We start from the raw sequence: 17,322 nt of genomic DNA, 5'->3' as shown, positions 1-17,322 counted from the left end.
AGCCACATTTTGCATTCTTTTTGTAATAAAGGGGGGATAAAAAAGTATGATTCAGCTCTCCTTTCAGTCTATGCCTTGTAGTTAATAGTGGCCCTCGTGAGGTGTTTCCCCTGGTTGTGGCCTAGAAGAAATTTAGGCTTTGAAGGGTCTTTCTCCTCAGTTACCCATATTTATAGGCAGGAGTGTTGTTATCTCCAAGACCTGTCACACTTAGCTGCTGCAACCAGCAGATAATAAAGTGTCAGGAGAAAAAGGACCAGACTGAGGTGCTGCGCAGACACAGGGAGTGTGTGACTCTTCCATAAAACGACACTGAACCGAAAAGTGACCCCTCCGACACTCCAAACAGCTGTGTCACTCCTCACACCGTGCCGCTCCCTCAGCGCCGACCACCACCCCTCCCGCCCCACTACCGCGCAGGCGCGGGGCTGCCGGGGGCCTGAAGCGGCGCGCACCGGCACGGGCTGCCCTTCCGCACGCCTGTCGGGCCGCGCGTCCGCCGTGAAGGCAATGTCGCGGGCGCCTGCAGGCGGCGGCGCGCGAGGCCCCCTCGGTGGCGCCATTTTGGAGTGCCGGCGGGCGGCGGCGGCGTTGTCTTGTTCTTTGCCGTTTGTCCCTTTCGCTCCGCGCCTTTCCGCTGCCAGCATGAGTGTGGTGGAGCACGTACGAGAGATGGCGTCCGCGGGGCTCCACTCTAACGTGCGGCTCCTCAGCGGGCTTCTCCTCACGATGAGCGGCAATAACCCGTGAGTGGCCCTCCCGCGAGAGGGCGCGCCGGGTGGCTGCGGGCTGACAGGGCCGGTGGTGCTGAGGGAGAGGCCGCCGGTGGTGCTGAGGGAGAGGCCCGGCGAGACCTCGCAGGGTGGTGGGGGGTGTCTTACGGGTAGAGAATGAGGTAGGCTCGCTTTTAGAGCTGTCTCTCCCGCTGGGCTTTGTGGTGCGGCCCTCGGGCTCCTGTCCCCGGCCCTGCAGGGGCTAAAGCCCGGCTCTGTTAGTGCGCCTCTGTCCGGGGTTCTGCATGAGCAGCGCAGCCTGTACCCTTTGGGGTTACATGGTACAACACGAGCGTCCTGGTAGTGGTGGAGTGATTTTCTCCTTCCAAGGGTGCCCTGTGTAGGTCACAGTTCTTCACCTGACTCAAGTGATTCACTTTATTTTTCAGGACTTCCCTGTAAGGTATCATTTTACATTGTGGATGGGTTTTCAGGAACTGACTGAAGTCAAAATCCTGTTCTGAAACCCTAACTTTTCAACACTTCTTGCAAGCATACTGGAGGCGTTATAAAGAGAGTTTGTAAAATGTAGAAACGTGGATTAGGAACAGAATAGGTGTACAGGGAGGTGGGTTGCCTTGTAAGCTTGAGTCCATTCAAACAAAATGTGCTTTAATGGACGTTGGTAACCTGTGGTTTGTTATGGTGAGGATGGGGGCTGCTCTGTTATGGAAAGGAGTGACCGAGCAGCTAAATGTGAGATGTTGTCACTGATGAGGTGTCAGGAGCAGCTATTACATTTGTTTGTATACAGATAAAAGAAATTGGCAAGATAATACCTTTGTGAGGAGATTGTACCTGTTACTCAAGGGCCCTTCCATAAGAAGCAGCGAAAGTTGAAGCCAGACAAACCAAAGCTACAAATACTTTTTGTTCTTATGCAGTTAGCTGATCTCAGCCTTTCTGTTTGCATTTCTTCTAGGGAACTGTTTTCACCATCTCAGAAATACCAGCTCCTTGTATATCACGCAGACTCTCTCTTCCATGATAAAGAATATAGAAATGCTGTAAGTAAGTATACAATGGCCTTGCAGCAGAAAAAAGCATTAAGTAAAACTTCAAAAGTAAGACCTTCTACTGGGAATGCTGCATCAACTCCCCAGAGCCAGGTATTTAAAAATTGACTAATATGCTGCATAAAATGATCATGCTTCCCCTTACAATTAATGTTGCTGACTCAATATGATAACATTAGATTGTGAATTTATCATGTCAAATAAACCTGACATTTAAGAATAATTAGTTCTGAAAATATCAGAGTGATACTTTCTAACGCAAAACTTGATATAGTCTTGAACATGAGATTTTTTTTGTATTTGTAGTTCATGCTTTTCATTTGAAGATGGGAGCAATACCAGCTAGTAGTAGGTTGCATTGTTAACTTTTTGCATTAGATTTTTTCAACATAGTGTAAGCATTTAATGAGGAAACCTTATTCAGGCTTTTTACTTGGCTAAGACATCGTTGTACTTCAAAGTTTGTTTTTTTTATTTCAGTGTTTACCATCTGAAATTGAAGTGAAATATAAAATGGCTGAATGTTATACAATGCTGAAGCAAGATAAAGATGCAATTGCTATTCTTGATGGGATTCCTTCCAGACAGAGGACCCCAAAGGTGAGTTCTGGCAGACTTTTGTCACAACTCCTTGGTCAGCATATCTTGAATGTATAGGCCAGTATCTGGTCAAAACCAGCATAGCCTATAGGTATAATATCATTGTGTCTTGGTATTTGCTTTTGTATTAGTTAAATGTTGTTTGGAAACACTTCCTAATGTTTAAATTAGCTTAATTTATTTGGCTTCTTTAAAATCAGACAAATTTTGTATTGCCTCGGTTAGAAAGAATTTTTAAAAAGTGAAAAGAAGTAAATGTTTGTGTGCATCTTTATTAATTTGTCTGAATTACCTGGTTAACTCTTTAGTATTGCACATGGCAGGTACAGAATTTTGCTTTTTGTAAAAGGATGAAGAAATGCTATTTTTTAATTCTAAAAGTTTGTGAAGTATTTGTATATCTATACATAAGGCTTTGAATTTGTATCATCCATTTGATAGTTGTTCTTTGCATGTTATCATGAATAGTTTTCATAGGGCAAAGGATAATGGCTGGTCTTAACAAAAGCATCTACTACGAGAAAAAATTATGTGATTGCAAACAGCTGAGTTGCTGCAAGTTAGTGATTACCATATACCTGACTGAATAATCTTCTGCAGTTCTGAGTCAAACATGTAAATGTGAGAGCCAAAGCAATTGTTTAAATTAATGTACTTTGCCTGGTTATAACCACAAAGTGGAGTCCTAGTCTCTGTGGAAGAGCTGGTATCACTGGAGAGGAAAGGCATGCTGTCACCTGCTAGAGCTGACTTGTAGCCTCATTGTCTCACAAGGTTGACTGTTCTGTGGTGTTTTCACTATTAGCCAGTCAACATAACTTGCTAAATTGTGATTGCTTAAACTGAGCAAGTGTTTTAATATATTCTTGAACCCAGAATGTGTATGGAATGGCACTTCATGTCTGATTGTATAGTTTGAGCAATGTAAGATCCTTGACAGGCTGAAGACTTCGGCAGGTAGAAGGAATGCCAGTGTTCCACCTTTTAAAATCTTCTCATCCTTTTTAATAACAGTTTAGATAATGTTAAATATTTAGATCCCATTGTGGCCTGCAGTGCCAAATATGTTGAGTCTTTGCTTGCTGGCTCTGTTATGTTGTAAGGGCTTAAAAGATTAACACATCAGGTCAATCAGCTGTGTTTCATGTTAACGGTATTCCTGTATTGTGCTAACAGTGTATGTCACTGAGACTCTAGTAACATCAAAGTATTCTGTTTGAAGACCAACTTACAGAACAGAAAAAGAAGAAAAGATTGAGAAAAGTGCAAACTTTTTACCTATACATGCTAGTAAAATAAAATAGTGTAGCAGAAACCAGCTACTTGTGTTGTGTAGAGCTCAAATGATTTCTGTTCTTTCATCAGTCATGACTTCATGCAGAAACAAAATGGAAACTTTCTCTGCCTTCCTAAGCCAATTCAGAGAGATCAACTGAAAGAAGGCTGATGTAATGGATGTACAGGCCCTTCTTGGGGTCATATCTAAGTGTTTGCCTATCTTTTGACTTTGTGTATGCAAAACAGTGAGATTTCAAGATGCACTATGCAAATACAAAAGAGCGTAAATTTTATCTTTGGACTGAGAAACAAGCAACAATTTTAATTTTAAACTATATGGTATGTTACAGTGTTCTCAGAAGAAAAGCAGGTAATTTTGTCTTCTGCCTAGAACGGGAGGGAGGGAGACGTGCTTGAAGACAAAGTTGTGACCTTTTCTTAGTGAGGATTTCTCCTTTCTCATACTTGACTCTACCAACATTTCTATTGCTTGTAGATCAATATGATGTTGGCAAATCTATACAAGAAAGCAGGTCAAGAACGCTCATCTGTTACGAGCTACAAAGAAGTACTGAGACAGTGCCCTTTAGCACTTGATGCCATACTAGGTAGGTGTCTTCACACTGTTAGCATTTCAGTATTAAACAGTATTATAATTTGAATTATGCTTGGGACTAGGTAACTGTCTTGCATTTGCATGTAATATGTAATGCCTACATTATACAAATTCTAAAAAGGATTGTAACAAGCTGCTTGTTTGTGCTTGTCAAGGGATAGAGTTTCTGGTCTTCTTACAATTAATTTGTATTAAGAGCCGTTTATGGTGGCTGAAATTGGTGTATATACCATTCTGTATAGGCTTGCTCTCGCTGTCGGTGAAAGGTGCAGAAGTGGCCTCTATGACAATCAACGTAATTCAGAGTATTCCTAACTTGGATTGGCTTTCCGTGTGGATCAAGGCATATGCTTTTGTGCATACTGGAGATAACACAAGAGCCATAAATACCATTTGGTAAGAGTTCAAAGAGCACGATGTAATAAAGTAATATATTTATATATAATTATATTTAAAGTGGCATTATATAAGTAACAGGCGTTTTTTTTCTGTTACAGCTCTTTAGAGAAAAAGTCATTGCTGAGGGATAATGTAGACTTACTGGGGAGCTTAGCAGACCTCTATTTCAGAGCTGGAGATAATAAAAACTCTATTCTAAAATTTGAACAAGCACAAATGCTGGATCCTTACCTGATAAAAGGTGAGTAAATCCTAAAAGAAAGTTTACCTACTGTAATGATATGATGAGTAACGTTAGAGTAGCAGCTACATGTGATCAGCATGCAGCAGAATATTGTATATTGTTGTACCTGGCTTTCAATTCAGAATTTACATTCAAAAGCTGTGTATCTTGAACAGTTACTGGTGGTTGCACAGTTTAAAGGGGATGTTTGTGGGTTTTGTTTTGTTTTTTCTTGTGAATGAACTTTCCATTTCTTGATGATCGATCTTCAAATGTTTCTCTTTAGGAATGGATGTATATGGTTACTTATTGGCCCGTGAAGGTCGACTAGAGGATGTGGAGAACTTGGGCTGCCGTCTCTTCAATATTTCTGATCAACATGCGGAACCCTGGGTGGTATCTGGGTAAGTTTTCTTTCTTACCTCAACTCTTGATGTGCTGCATGCAGTGGAATACAGTTGATGTGGTAGATTACAGTTGATAGAGTGCATTCAGCTTTTTTGTTCAGGTGCTTTTCTATCCTATCTGTTCTGTTCTTGGGGTAACTTAAATTAGCTATCCATAAATAACTATTTTGGTTGTTTTCTGTATGTTTAAACCTATTGGAGTTACTGCACCTGTACAATAACAAGGATATATTAAATAGCGGTAGCAATTAATATTCATACTGCTTTTTTTTAAACTCCTGAAGAGTTTTTTCCTGAACATGCATTCTTAACTTCAAGAAGTTCAACAGTTGCCTGTAATTTCTTTTTTTTTTTTTCTTTTTTCTTTCTGCTTTTAAACCTCTGTGAATGTGCACAGGCACCACTGGCAGTATATGTTTACAATCCCTCTTGTCTTTTCATAGGTGTCATAGTTTCTACAGTAAACGATACTCTCGTGCCTTATATTTAGGAGCCAAAGCTATCCAGCTTAATAGTAACAGTGTTCAAGCTCTGCTGCTGAAAGGAGCTGCTCTTAGGAATATGGGCCGAGTACAGGAAGCAATTATACACTTCCGTGAAGCAATACGTCTTGCGCCTTGCAGGCTGGATTGCTATGAAGGTGAGTGAAGGGAAGCTACTCACATGTATAGTTGTGCTTTGGTGTGAGGGTTGGTGTCGTGGTGAGGATTAGGCAAGGGAATGACAGGAATTCTTTTCTCCTGCTGACTTTCTAGAAAGTGAATTGTTATCACCCGCTCTGCTGGAAGCAGTCAGATGAGGCGTACTAGAGAATGCATGTATTTCTAAGAATGATTTTCAAAAAGGGCTTTTTTTGCTTTGTTTAATCTGGATATAAACAGACTTGGGTGTTTTGAGCAAATCACTTTTGGATGATGATGTTAACCATATGGTTAGTTCCACTGGAAGCTTTGTTTTGTCATGCTTTCGTCATATCTATTTAAATCTTGTTGATCTCAACAGCAGCTTCAAGTAAATAGTGAATTGTGAAGAGTCCAGGCAAAGTATTAATACCTTGGTATTGGAATTGGACAAAAATCTTAGGTGTACTTAGTCTTAGGTTTTTTTTTTTTATTTTTAGTACCCACCCATAAATAAAAGTGATGAAGTCAATTATCTGTAGAATGGATGTGGTGAAATGTAGGCTTGTGGAAAATACACAAAAGAATTGTATGAGAGATGTTAAACCTTGCACCAGTTTGTAACATGATGATGTGTTCTACGGTCTATTTTCTTAGGATTCCCTGGTTCTCAGTTTTTTTTCAGTGGTACTTGTCTGTCTGCTGTGCAATTATTGGTTAAGTAAAACCAAACTAATTATGCTGTAATACTCAGCAGTGAAAATTTGGTTTGTTTTTTACTTCTTCATTTATTCAAAATGGAGAGTGTTAATCTGATTCTCGCGGCTGCTCCAGTTCCATATCTCGTGCTTTGTGGTGGGCACAGTGCTGTAGATTCTCTGCTAAAGTGAAAAGCATGCATTTAGAAGCACTGTAATGCAGTTTTATATTTGCTTGAATAGTTTTGTTTCTCTTGCAATCAAGGAAGAAACGTGTAAACTGTCACATCTTAGTCTTTCGTCAGATGTTGGTCCTGGGAGACAGTTGTCCATCTCCTACCTTTGTCTTAGTTTCCCTGTTAGATGTCTGTGCCATTTTAATATTTGTGTCCAAGTTTCCTTATCTGCAAGTTTCTTTGATATATTTTAATAAATGTTGGGTATAGAGTCACTTTCTCGATTGCAGTTTGTATTTGCTTATTGGAGTGTCAGTTGTTCAGAATCTGAGTGCTACTAAAGTGCAACTGATGGAGGAGGGTTGAGTGTCTGTAGTGCTAACACAAAAACTGAAATGTTTTCCTTTTTGTATCATCAGGTCTCATTGAATGTTACCTGGCATCCAACAGTATCCGTGAAGCTATGGTTATGGCGAATAATGTGTATAAAACTCTGGGAGCAAATGCACAGACACTCACTCTGTTAGCAACAGTCTGTCTCGAGGACCCAGTCACGCAGGAAAAAGCAAAAACATTATTGGACAAAGCGCTAACGCAAAGACCTGATTACATTAAAGCTGTGGTGAAGAAAGCAGAACTTCTTAGTAAGTTCGGGTTTTTTATTCCCCATGTCGATTTATGTAAAGCACACTGTTTTACATGGAAGAGTGTTCTACAGCCTCGTTGATGTGAGGAATGTAACAGTGATGTTACAGCCCAGGGATTTATCAGTTCTATCCTGAAGGAAAAATCACAGGAATTAATTGTATCTAGCAACTGATATTACAGCAGCACTTGAAACAATTGCAAACAAAATTTTTTGACTTCAAAGTATATGTAATTGTGAGTGTAGCAGTATTGCAATAAAAAGCCATTGTTCAGAGTTCATCTTGCAAAAATTATGTCACTGCTATCCCCCACGCTGACAGTTCTGAAGGCAGAAATAGTCTTATGATGGCTCTTTGTGTACACTTGACTCTTTATAGATGTATCTAAACTATTAATTAAAACTGTAGTTTTGCATATAAACAGGTAGAGAACAGAAGTATGAAGATGGAATTGCTTTGCTGAGGAATGCGCTGGCTAACCAGAGTGACTGTGTTCTGCACCGAATACTGGGAGACTTTCTTGTAGCTGTCAATGAATATCAGGAAGCGATGGACCAGTACAGTATTGCCCTGAGGTAAAGCAGAGACTCTGGGATCACAGTATATTTCTGAGAACCAATAATCAACTTGACTAAGTAAAAAGTTGAGCCACTAATTGATTAGGACATGCATCGCAGGTAGCTTTATATCATTCTCCCTTAAAACAAACAAAAACATTACAAACGACGTCCTGTAAATTAATTACTTGGTCATAAGGCTTTGAACTGAGAAGTGCAAAATTTAGGGACTGCATTAATGCTAAACATGTCACTAGGCATGTGATTCCTTGCTTAGGAAAGGATTAAGGCATGGATTTATTTATAGTTATTAATTATATAGTCAGGCACCTTAAGATCCATTCCTTTAGACTAGAAGGTGCTATATAAAAATGAGCTATTAAGTAAATTTAAATCGTGTGATTCAATTTAACATAACCTAAATGTTATTTTAGGATGTTACCATGTTTTGGTTTCAGCAAGTTAAATTTGCCTTAAATCTAGCACATTATGTCTACTATAAACTTCTATAGCTTAAATGGGTCAGCTGTTTTTTGCTTGCATATAATATATTTAGTCATAGTAATTTAAATTTTTACTGCTTTCACGTTACTTTATAATTACTGTTGTCAGGAAGAGTTGACTAAGTTTTCTGGAAGAGTGTGATGTTTAGATAAGCGCATGCTTGAGGATCAAAATTGTTCTATATAAAGACGTAATACTTGGTGTTACATCAGTGTTATGGTCAGCTTGAGGTGAAGTTGAATTATCTACTAAATTGAACTTTTTGATGATGTTAAACAGGAAGCGCAGGCAACAAGATGAGATTTTAAAAAAAATTTTTATTTTTTCTTTACAATAATGTAAAATATAAGAAAAAAGTTTTAGGACAATGCTTTCCTTTTGATTCTTTCCTCAGCTTGGATCCAAATGATCAGAAGTCACTAGAAGGAATGCAGAAAATGGAGAAAGAGGAAAGTCCAACGGATGCAACCCAGGAAGAAGATGTGGATGATATGGAGGGAAGTGGAGAAGAGGGGGACTTGGAAGGCAGTGACAGTGAAGCAGCTCAGTGGGCAGATCAAGAACAGTGGTTTGGCATGCAGTAACGGCCCCTCGTCCTGCTGCTTGTTTTGGCACTTGAACATACCACTAGGGCCATTCTTTGAAGAACATAAACTATGATTTTTGCAGTAACAAAGGACTTTTTTTTTAATTTTTTTTTTTTAAATAGACTCTGAAACCATTTAATAGTTCTATGCATCTCAATGCCATGAAGATTCTTTATGCTTCTTATTTATTAAGTGTAAAGGACTAACTGTATTGGAGGTTGTTTGCAACTTTCATTTCAAAAAATTCCTGCTAAAACTAAAAGCATTAGAATCTGAAATGTGTAATAAGCCTGTTGTTTATGATGAAAACAATATCTAAATTCTGTCCAGGGCTAAGTGTGCTTGATCGATTTGTAAATACAGTGGTTTGTACTCCTTTGTGGAAAAGGTCTTCCTCTCTTGTTTGTATGCTACCATTTGAGCTCACGCTCCTGTTGAAGTCTGAAGGAGTTGCTTGGATATAGCTGAAAGCAGCACTTTTCTCTTGCTGTGTTTGTTGAATTAATTTGTCTTTTTATAAGGCATTACATGTGCTGTAAAGGAGAAGTTTGGTACGCTGGGCAACTTTGACCTATGAACACTTTTGTAGCTGACTGATTTCTATGTGTACAGAATTGAGCCAGTGTTGGAGAATTACAGTCATTTCATCAATCCCTACTAAACCCTGTAATCACTTAAAGTCTGTACATGAACATTTATTTTTAAATGCAGTTTAGTTTTATTTGAGTATGTTACCAAAAGGTTTTACAGCGGTGACTCAAAGCACTTCACATTCTGTATACAGCACTGACATTTAAAATGATATAAAAAGAATTCATGCCTCTTCACTTGCATTGCTGTAGAACTGTTAAATTATGCAAATACACATATTGTCTTGTTTTTGCCATGTTTATATACTTCATTTTTTTTGTCAGATAATACTTAATTCACATGTTTTCCCTCACCTTTTGAAGGAAAGTTGTGTTGCTTCACCTACAAATTCTTAACATGAGCGTTTCAAGGGTGAGCTGCTTTGTGTAATCTAGAAACTGTTTCAGTTCTGTGGGCTTGATGTGTGGGAGGAGGAATTACTTCTTGCTCTTATTTTTCTTACAGTTCTGATTTACTAAAACATGTATTTTTATCTTTATATTAGCAATTTAATTCCTTTTGTATTATTCTGTTACCACAGGTATGTTGGAGCACACAGACTGTTTTTACAAAGCTAAAAACCAGTTCTGAGTATCAGTTGGAGGAAAAATGGCTGTTTGATGCAAATACGAGACATGGAAAACAAGCTTCCCCCTAGTTGCAGATGTATAATTCAGATCAGGGTAAAATATCTATCCATCTGTGACGTGCATTATATCAATTAGAAAAATGCCCAACAGAAAGAATAAGCAGATTACTTCTATTATAGTCTATTTTGGAAATGTTTTGGTATGTCACATCTTACAAAGGAGGAGTCTAATAGTTTATCCATTTAAGAAAAGAAAACAGCTGGCTATCTGTTCTCTCTGGAATTTTGTGGGCTTTAGACTTTCCAAAATATCAAATTCAATTAGGGTTATTTGAAGACTATATGGGAAGAACAGAAAAGCATGTGCTGCTGTCTTGGTGATTGAGTTGGCGTAAGCTGTTCCTGCTCCTTCGTTAAACAAATACACCAAATGGCTGTATTTCAGTTAGAGCAAACATTGTGTTAGTTGCATTCTGGTGGATGAGAGGCCTGATCTTTTATGAAGAATCTGTATACCATTGCGGTGTGGTGCAGTGAATAGATTTCAGCTCATTGCATGTCTTTCATAACAGAAAGAAATACGCATGTACAAGCAGCTTCAAAGCATCTTTTTTTTTAAAACAAACTGATTTGTTTTCTCCTCACACTTGCACATTCATCAGATTGTATTCTGCATCTGAAAGTTGGGTAGCTTCGTTAGCTTTCTAGTTGTAATCCAAACCTTTGTTGTGGATGAAAAAAAAAGGAGTTCTTGGTGTTATTAAACTACAGAAAGGATGCATTTAATTTTGATGAGAGAAGTACATGAGGTATGTGATGTATATTTTGCAAGCTGCTCAGTCATTTTATTCTAATGATTCCTTTAAATAGGTCGTTAATTGCAGATGGAAACCACTGGCCTTATGCATTTCTCTGAAACATTTACATAGAACAGGAAATCAGAGAACCACAGTGTTACTAAAACCATTCTGTAGTATGTAGATAATCTGATAATCTCTCCTTTTAGAGCAGACGGGAAACTAAAACTACTTCAAGATGAGTGTGCTGTAAAGAAAACATCGGTGTGTTTACGTGCGGCTTTAGCAAACAACTCCAGGTACACCTAAGAACACCTTAAGATAGCTGTCAAAATAGAGTTGTATCTTTGCTGCTTTGTTTTTCTGATAACTTGGCTCATTATTGAAAGTGAAAAGTTCAGTCAGATCCTGCAAATAATACCTCTGCGAGTACCTGATGTACTGGGTTTATATATCCTGTGTCTAGTCCGCTAATAGTTGTACAGCAAGTGAGTAAGGAACTTTAAGAAGCCATACATGTCGAGTGCATTTGAGGTTGTATAGATAGATATATTTAGCACTAGCTTCAGAATTCTAGAGGGATTCTTCTTGCCTATTAATGAGCCTTCATTAGCGCTCTAATTTTAGAATGTGATCTCTGGTTTTGCAGAGATCTTGTGCTCTCAAATTCAGTTACTGGTATTCTAGTTCAGGGAATGTAACAATTAGCCCATAATAAGCAGCTGACCTCATTCCATCCCTTAATCATGTGCTGTGCACCCTAGAAGAAAAGATTGTAAAGACAAAAACTGAAGTTCAGACTGTGTCGAATCCATGATGTAAGCTCTCCAAAGTGAAGCAATTTGTAGGTGAGGCAAGAAAGCTGTTGCCATCCAGTTGTATTTTAGAGCATTGGCATTCTGCAAGTGCTGGTGTCTGGGGCTGGTTATGGATGGAGTGCCTGTGTTGGCTTGAAATCCTGGAATTTAAATCACAGATGTCATTAGTGAGTTTTAATTCTTCCCTACTTTGAGACAGGAAAGACACAGAACTGATGCAAGGGAACAGAATTTCTTCAAACCTTACATAGACTTGGGTAAGGGCTGAAAGACTTCATTTACCAGAGTCTAAAAGCAGCACACGTTCATGATGTGGCTAGGAATTATCTAAATAATGCACGGTCTGTAGCAAGTGATTTGATCATGCTTTATCCTGTAATGTGCTGATAGCACCTGAAATATTGGGAGAGTTTCTAATTCTGATTTCTAGATCTTGGGAATCTAAGAATTGTGAAGCAGAGATAATAGAAGGAACTGAGGACTGCTGGCCAATAGAAATGTTTTCTGACTAATTGAGGTGCTTTTTCCTTTTCTGTTGCTCCTGATTATAGAGAGATTTTAGATTAACTAGGACTTTTTTTTTTTTTTTTTTCCCTTCAATAACCATCTTCCTCATTAGGCCTGGTTTTGTGTGGTGATTCCTCCCTCCTTGCTTTTCAGGAGCTCAGTGATGTGGAAACTGATCCATCCAAGGCAGAAGCAGGGAGGAGTACTTATTAAGCAAACCTTCTTTCCTCACTTTAGATCTCAGCGGTAAGGAAATCTCAAAAGCTGTGTCTGCCACTGTAATTTCAAGTTACACAAATATACAATAACCAGATATCTTAAAAAAACAGATCTAAATCAGTGCGGTCTCCAGGTATCTTAAATTTAGTGCCCCTAGGTGGGCTTAAACTCAGTATAAACCTGTAATTTCAAACTAAGCAGCCTTAGGCAGGGCTTAAAGTAGCATATTCAAGATAATGTGTATTCAGTACTGCCCATCCGTAAATTGATAGAATTTTATGCAGTGCCCGGCAGAACTCAAGTACGTTGCAGTCGATTTTGCTGTAGTTTCTTCATCGAAAGGATCCAGTGTGGGCCTAAAAAATGATTCCCCCTACCTGTTACATCCCTGTGGTGCCAGGGTGACAGTTTAATTCTGTGGATTGATGCCTGAACCTACCCCCGCTCCGCTCCCATCCTTCTTTTGCTTTTTAACTCTGCAAACCTTTTTGCTGCTTTTTTCTACTATATTTTTATATCCTTTATCTGCTCACTTAATAGCCCTGCAAAAGGTTGGTTGGTTTAAGCATGTTGAGAAGGAGAGGGCAAGAACTGTAAAGCTGTTGTTGAATTGCCCTGGCCTAAGGCTTGGGTGATCATTAACATGTTTGTTCCGGTCCAGTGACCGGATCTTGGAGGGAAAGGTAACGCAGGAGGAATGCTGGCTTGGGCAGGGCAGGAACGGGGCAACTGCTGCAATTCCTGCTGCATTCCTGGGACTGGCAGGCTGGTTAGGATGTCTTTCGGAAGCTCCCAAGAGAAGGCAGGGAGATGTCTAGGGCTGCGTATTTGGGTGGGAAAAAAAAAAAAGTTATTCTGGTGCAAACACAGCTCAGGGAAAAGTAAGATGTTCATGTGGGGAACTTCAGTGTAACAATTTATATACTAAGTAAAGCCCTTTGGCTAGTCCATGTCTCTCACTGTTGATGGCAACAACAAAAAAAAGAAAGAATAATCTATGTTTTCACTTACTGTCTTGAGCCTTGTGCTTACTTTGTGAACCTTAATGGTTGTGTAATGCTGGGTATGGAATGTGCAGGGGAAGCCTCCGCTGCGGTGGGTCGCTGACGGGTGTTTACACTGTGAAGGCCTCCCTTGCAAATAGCTTCCCCAGAGAGGCCGAGGGCTTTGTAAGTTTGGAGATCAGATTCCTTTTCCTCCTTTCTCTTTATCATCCTGTCAAAACACTGATGCATGCAAAAAGAGTGATGGTTTGGGAATCTAACAAGAGCAGTACAGTTCCTGACTTAGGAGTTTTAAAAAGGACTGAATTTTCTACATCTGGCTGTTCACAGAACCATTTCTTAAAGGACAGCAGCTGCCTTCTACTGAGCTGCCTGCCCTGCGGCGTGGCCTGCCCGCGGTGTGTTTGACCAGAGCGTGGCGTGGCAGGGAGCACTGACCTTGCATTCTGAATGTTTCCCTGTCGACTCTTGGGCTATCTTTTTTGTCAGCTGTCTGTTCCAGAGCATTGTGAGCCTTGTCTAGAGGACAAAGGAGAGAAAAAAAAAAAAAAAAAATTAAAAATCCCGTATCTTGAGACTTGGACTTGATATAAATTTCTTAAATATTTACAGAGAACAAAAAGTGCAGTTACATCGAAGTGGCTGGACGGGCAGGCACCAGCAGCAGCACACTGCTTAACTGAGGGGGTTCGGTGATTTGGAACATCTCCCAGTTGGGTTCCCTGGGCTGGGAGAGTTTAATGGTTGGCAGAAGTGAGCTACTTACATTGGCAGTTGATCCAAGAACTTGGGTTGATCTGGCAGCACAAAAGGGCTTGTTCCTGTGCTGGAGAGGCGGCGCGTTGCCCTGTGCTTTGCTATAAAGGCCGTTAAGATGCCAGCTTGAACTATTTAACTATTTTAAAATTCCCTGAATTTTTGTTGTTCCTGCTTTTTTTCCTAATGTTTAGTGTATAATATATTGTGTTATTCCCTGATGTGCAGTATGGTTTGATGAGCTGAAGCTGGTCACTTGGCTTCGTCCTCTTGAAATAGTAAATAGTTTTCCAGGAAACTTAAGTGTGATGACATCAGCAGAGCAAGAACAGTAATCTGTGGATACACATCTTCCTTAGACTGGTCCATATAAGCTGCTGTCCATGTGGTTCTTAAGATAAATGTTTGTCTGTCGGGAAGCCAGTGAAAAGCTGTGATCTGTGACCAAGGAGCATTTTTGCCTTGTAAAACTTGACGAGGTCCTGGTTAGCCAGTGATGGAGTGGGAAGATGGTGTAACCTCAATTTCTGGTTTTCCTGCTGAGGCCCATAGTGAAAGTGAGATGGGGGCAATGTTCATATGGATTGAATTGTCTCTGTTGATCATGTGGTAGTCCCCACATGGCCTGGAGTGCAGGAATCTGTTTAACTAACACAGGGAAAGTTTGGCATGACTCTGAAATAAACAGTAATTCTTGATATGCCTAAGTTCTAGCTGGCCTGGATAGCGACTGGGTTCTGGTGTTGCTGCTGACTGTTACAAGAGGAGGAACAGGGTACAGAGACAGACCTTAACCTTTCCTCAGCTCGCCAGGACAGCTTTTAATAGGTAAGAAAGGAGGTGGCGGCTCTCGCTAACCTTTCGGTGTCTGTTCTGTGGAGAATAATGTCACACTGAAACTCAGCCAATTCGATAAGGCTGGAGGTCAAGTGTTTGCTTCCCTCACAGAAATATCGGGCTCTGAGAAGTTTTAAGGACCTTCCACCCAGTAATGCTGGAAATAGTTGAGATTTTGCAAACAGGATTTAACCCTTCCTGTGCTGTGCTTCTATTGCCCAAAAAGGGTGATTAGGAAACAGATGGGTTTCATCTCCTTTTGTGCTATGATTTACCATCCATGCTATAAATTCAGAGGCTTTATGTGGTGGAGGGAAGAACATCCATCATCTTGGCCTTAAATAGGTGTAGGACACCAAGCTGCTGGGCGTGCAGCCGTGGCATGAAGTGAAGTGGTGCCTATCGCAGGCAGGACTTGGCTGTTCCTCTCCCCTGCCCTGGGGGGGAGGGGAAAGCCTACAGCCCATTCCTAACCCCAGCCTAGTCCCAGTGCCAACCCAGTGAGGATTGACTTTCCACTGGGCTGTTAGTGACAGGTAAAAGAGGAACTGAGGAGGTTGGTGGGACGCTGCCAGCGGGGCTTTCACCGAGGTGGATGTGTCTTGGTGAAGACTTCAAAGACCACCATCTGCTGTGCAGCTTAATCCCATTGGGCTTTAAGATCAGAGTGTCAGCAGCTCTATTTTGTGAAAGGTTGGATGTTGTTAGTCTGTCAAAGTACATCTGTTGGATAAAAGCTCCTGATTTAGGTAGAGACCTCCCTAATGAGCACATGGAATCTGATTAGGTGTAGGGAAGAGCAAAATGCTGAGCTGGTCCTACCATTGCAACTCTGAGTAGATGCAGAAAAGCCACTTCAGGAGTTAGAGCAATTTCCAAGAGGAAGAGAGAAGTATTTCAGGAAGTGTGTGTGCTCCAGGGTCAGTACCAACTTGAGAAAGGAATTTAGGACTTTGATTTTGGGTGCTTGAATTTCACTTCAACACCTTCATTCGCTCTGTCCTTCAACCTGGACTAAGGGAACTAGTGCCTGGTTCCCCGCTGCGGTAGCCAGACGCCAGCAGCAGTAGCCTTTCTCTGGTTTAGCTGCGTGTCCTGAGGTATGTCTGGTGCTGTGCAGCACGCACATTCATTCTTCAGGCTCGTTTTGGCACGTCACATGCGGCTTTTTGCGGTTTTATTGTGGAATCTGGTTGACACAATGCTGGGATATGGGTAGAAATGTCAGCAGTGCTGGTTGGGGAGGTTCTGTAGCTCTGGGAGGTGGAGGACTTGTTAAAGCAGGTTCTGGGTGCTCTGGAAACTTGGCCTTGGTTTCCGACAGGCCACCTGCAGTTTGCGTGCCTCATCTGGCAGAGTGGAGATTGAGTTGATGTTATAGCGATTTCCTTCTGTGTTTTTTTTTTGTTAGTGGGTTTTTTTTTTTTGATCTGTTAGAGATTTGGGAGCTGTGAGCAGGAGCAGCGTGGGGTTTGGAAAGCAGCCTGTCATGAAGCCGTACTCTCTGGTTGAGGCTGAAATTTCCAGCACGTGACGGCTGGTTTGTGAGCACGGGTGGGTGGCTGTGGCTTGGGTTCTGTGCTATCAGTTCACTGAAGGTATAAAGCCCCTCGGTGGGATGTCCCAAGAAGCTGACAGCACCCACCAACCAGAGGCTTCGATTTTAGAATGGTACAGGACTCGGTACCCATAACTTATAGCCAGAGGTGAACTGTGTCCACAGCAAAGCAGCCACTGTAAAACAGGACTGGAATTGCTGGTTGCAGCATGGTGAGATGATGAGTATTTGGCAGGAACCCTTGGACAGCCAAAGAGCTCCACCATGAATCGTTGTTGCTCTGGACAGTGAGGTGGTTCTTCTAGGAAGAGGAAAGGACGCACATTTGTTGAGTTAAGGGGTGGTGGGAGCTTTCCTGCCCGTGGTTTGCCTGCTGCAGGTCAGTCTCATACTGAACCGAAGGTCTGCGTTTGTGCTTAAGTCACAGCAAAGGGCAATGACAAGAGAAACTTCTTTTAAGTCACGACTTCTGTCTGGGGTGTCCTGCCTCGCTGCACGCGGGGCAG

The 17,322-nt window shown here is 41.0% G+C and overlaps 1 protein-coding gene across 3 annotated transcripts; it reads left to right on the top strand.

Moving 5' to 3' along the window:
• Window positions 1-544: 544 nt before the first annotated feature.
• Window positions 545-9,987, top strand: ANAPC7 (anaphase promoting complex subunit 7). Of its 3 annotated transcripts, XM_074844208.1 has the most exons (11): window positions 545-746; window positions 1,696-1,882; window positions 2,270-2,389; window positions 4,164-4,275; window positions 4,526-4,679; window positions 4,781-4,923; window positions 5,192-5,309; window positions 5,756-5,952; window positions 7,226-7,450; window positions 7,878-8,028; window positions 8,909-9,987. In XM_074844208.1, the coding sequence occupies exons 1-11, from the start codon at window positions 646-648 to the stop codon at window positions 9,096-9,098; spliced, it is 1,698 nt and encodes a 565-aa protein (XP_074700309.1). In that variant the 5' UTR covers window positions 545-645; the 3' UTR covers window positions 9,099-9,987. The 3 variants fall into 3 exon arrangements, with proteins under 3 accessions (XP_074700309.1, XP_074700311.1, XP_074700310.1); XM_074844210.1 differs by lacking the exon at window positions 8,909-9,987 and having other exon boundaries at window positions 7,862-7,999; XM_074844209.1 differs by lacking the exon at window positions 545-746 and having other exon boundaries at window positions 1,696-1,784.
• The last annotated feature ends 7,335 nt before the right edge of the window (window positions 9,988-17,322 follow it).

Source organism: Strix aluco, chromosome 18, assembly GCF_031877795.1.
Source record: "Strix aluco isolate bStrAlu1 chromosome 18, bStrAlu1.hap1, whole genome shotgun sequence".
In the NCBI taxonomy this organism is placed as follows: Eukaryota; Metazoa; Chordata; class Aves; order Strigiformes; family Strigidae; genus Strix; species Strix aluco.
Note: the sequence above shows the minus strand (reverse complement) of the source record. Positions and strands in the feature narration are given on the sequence as shown.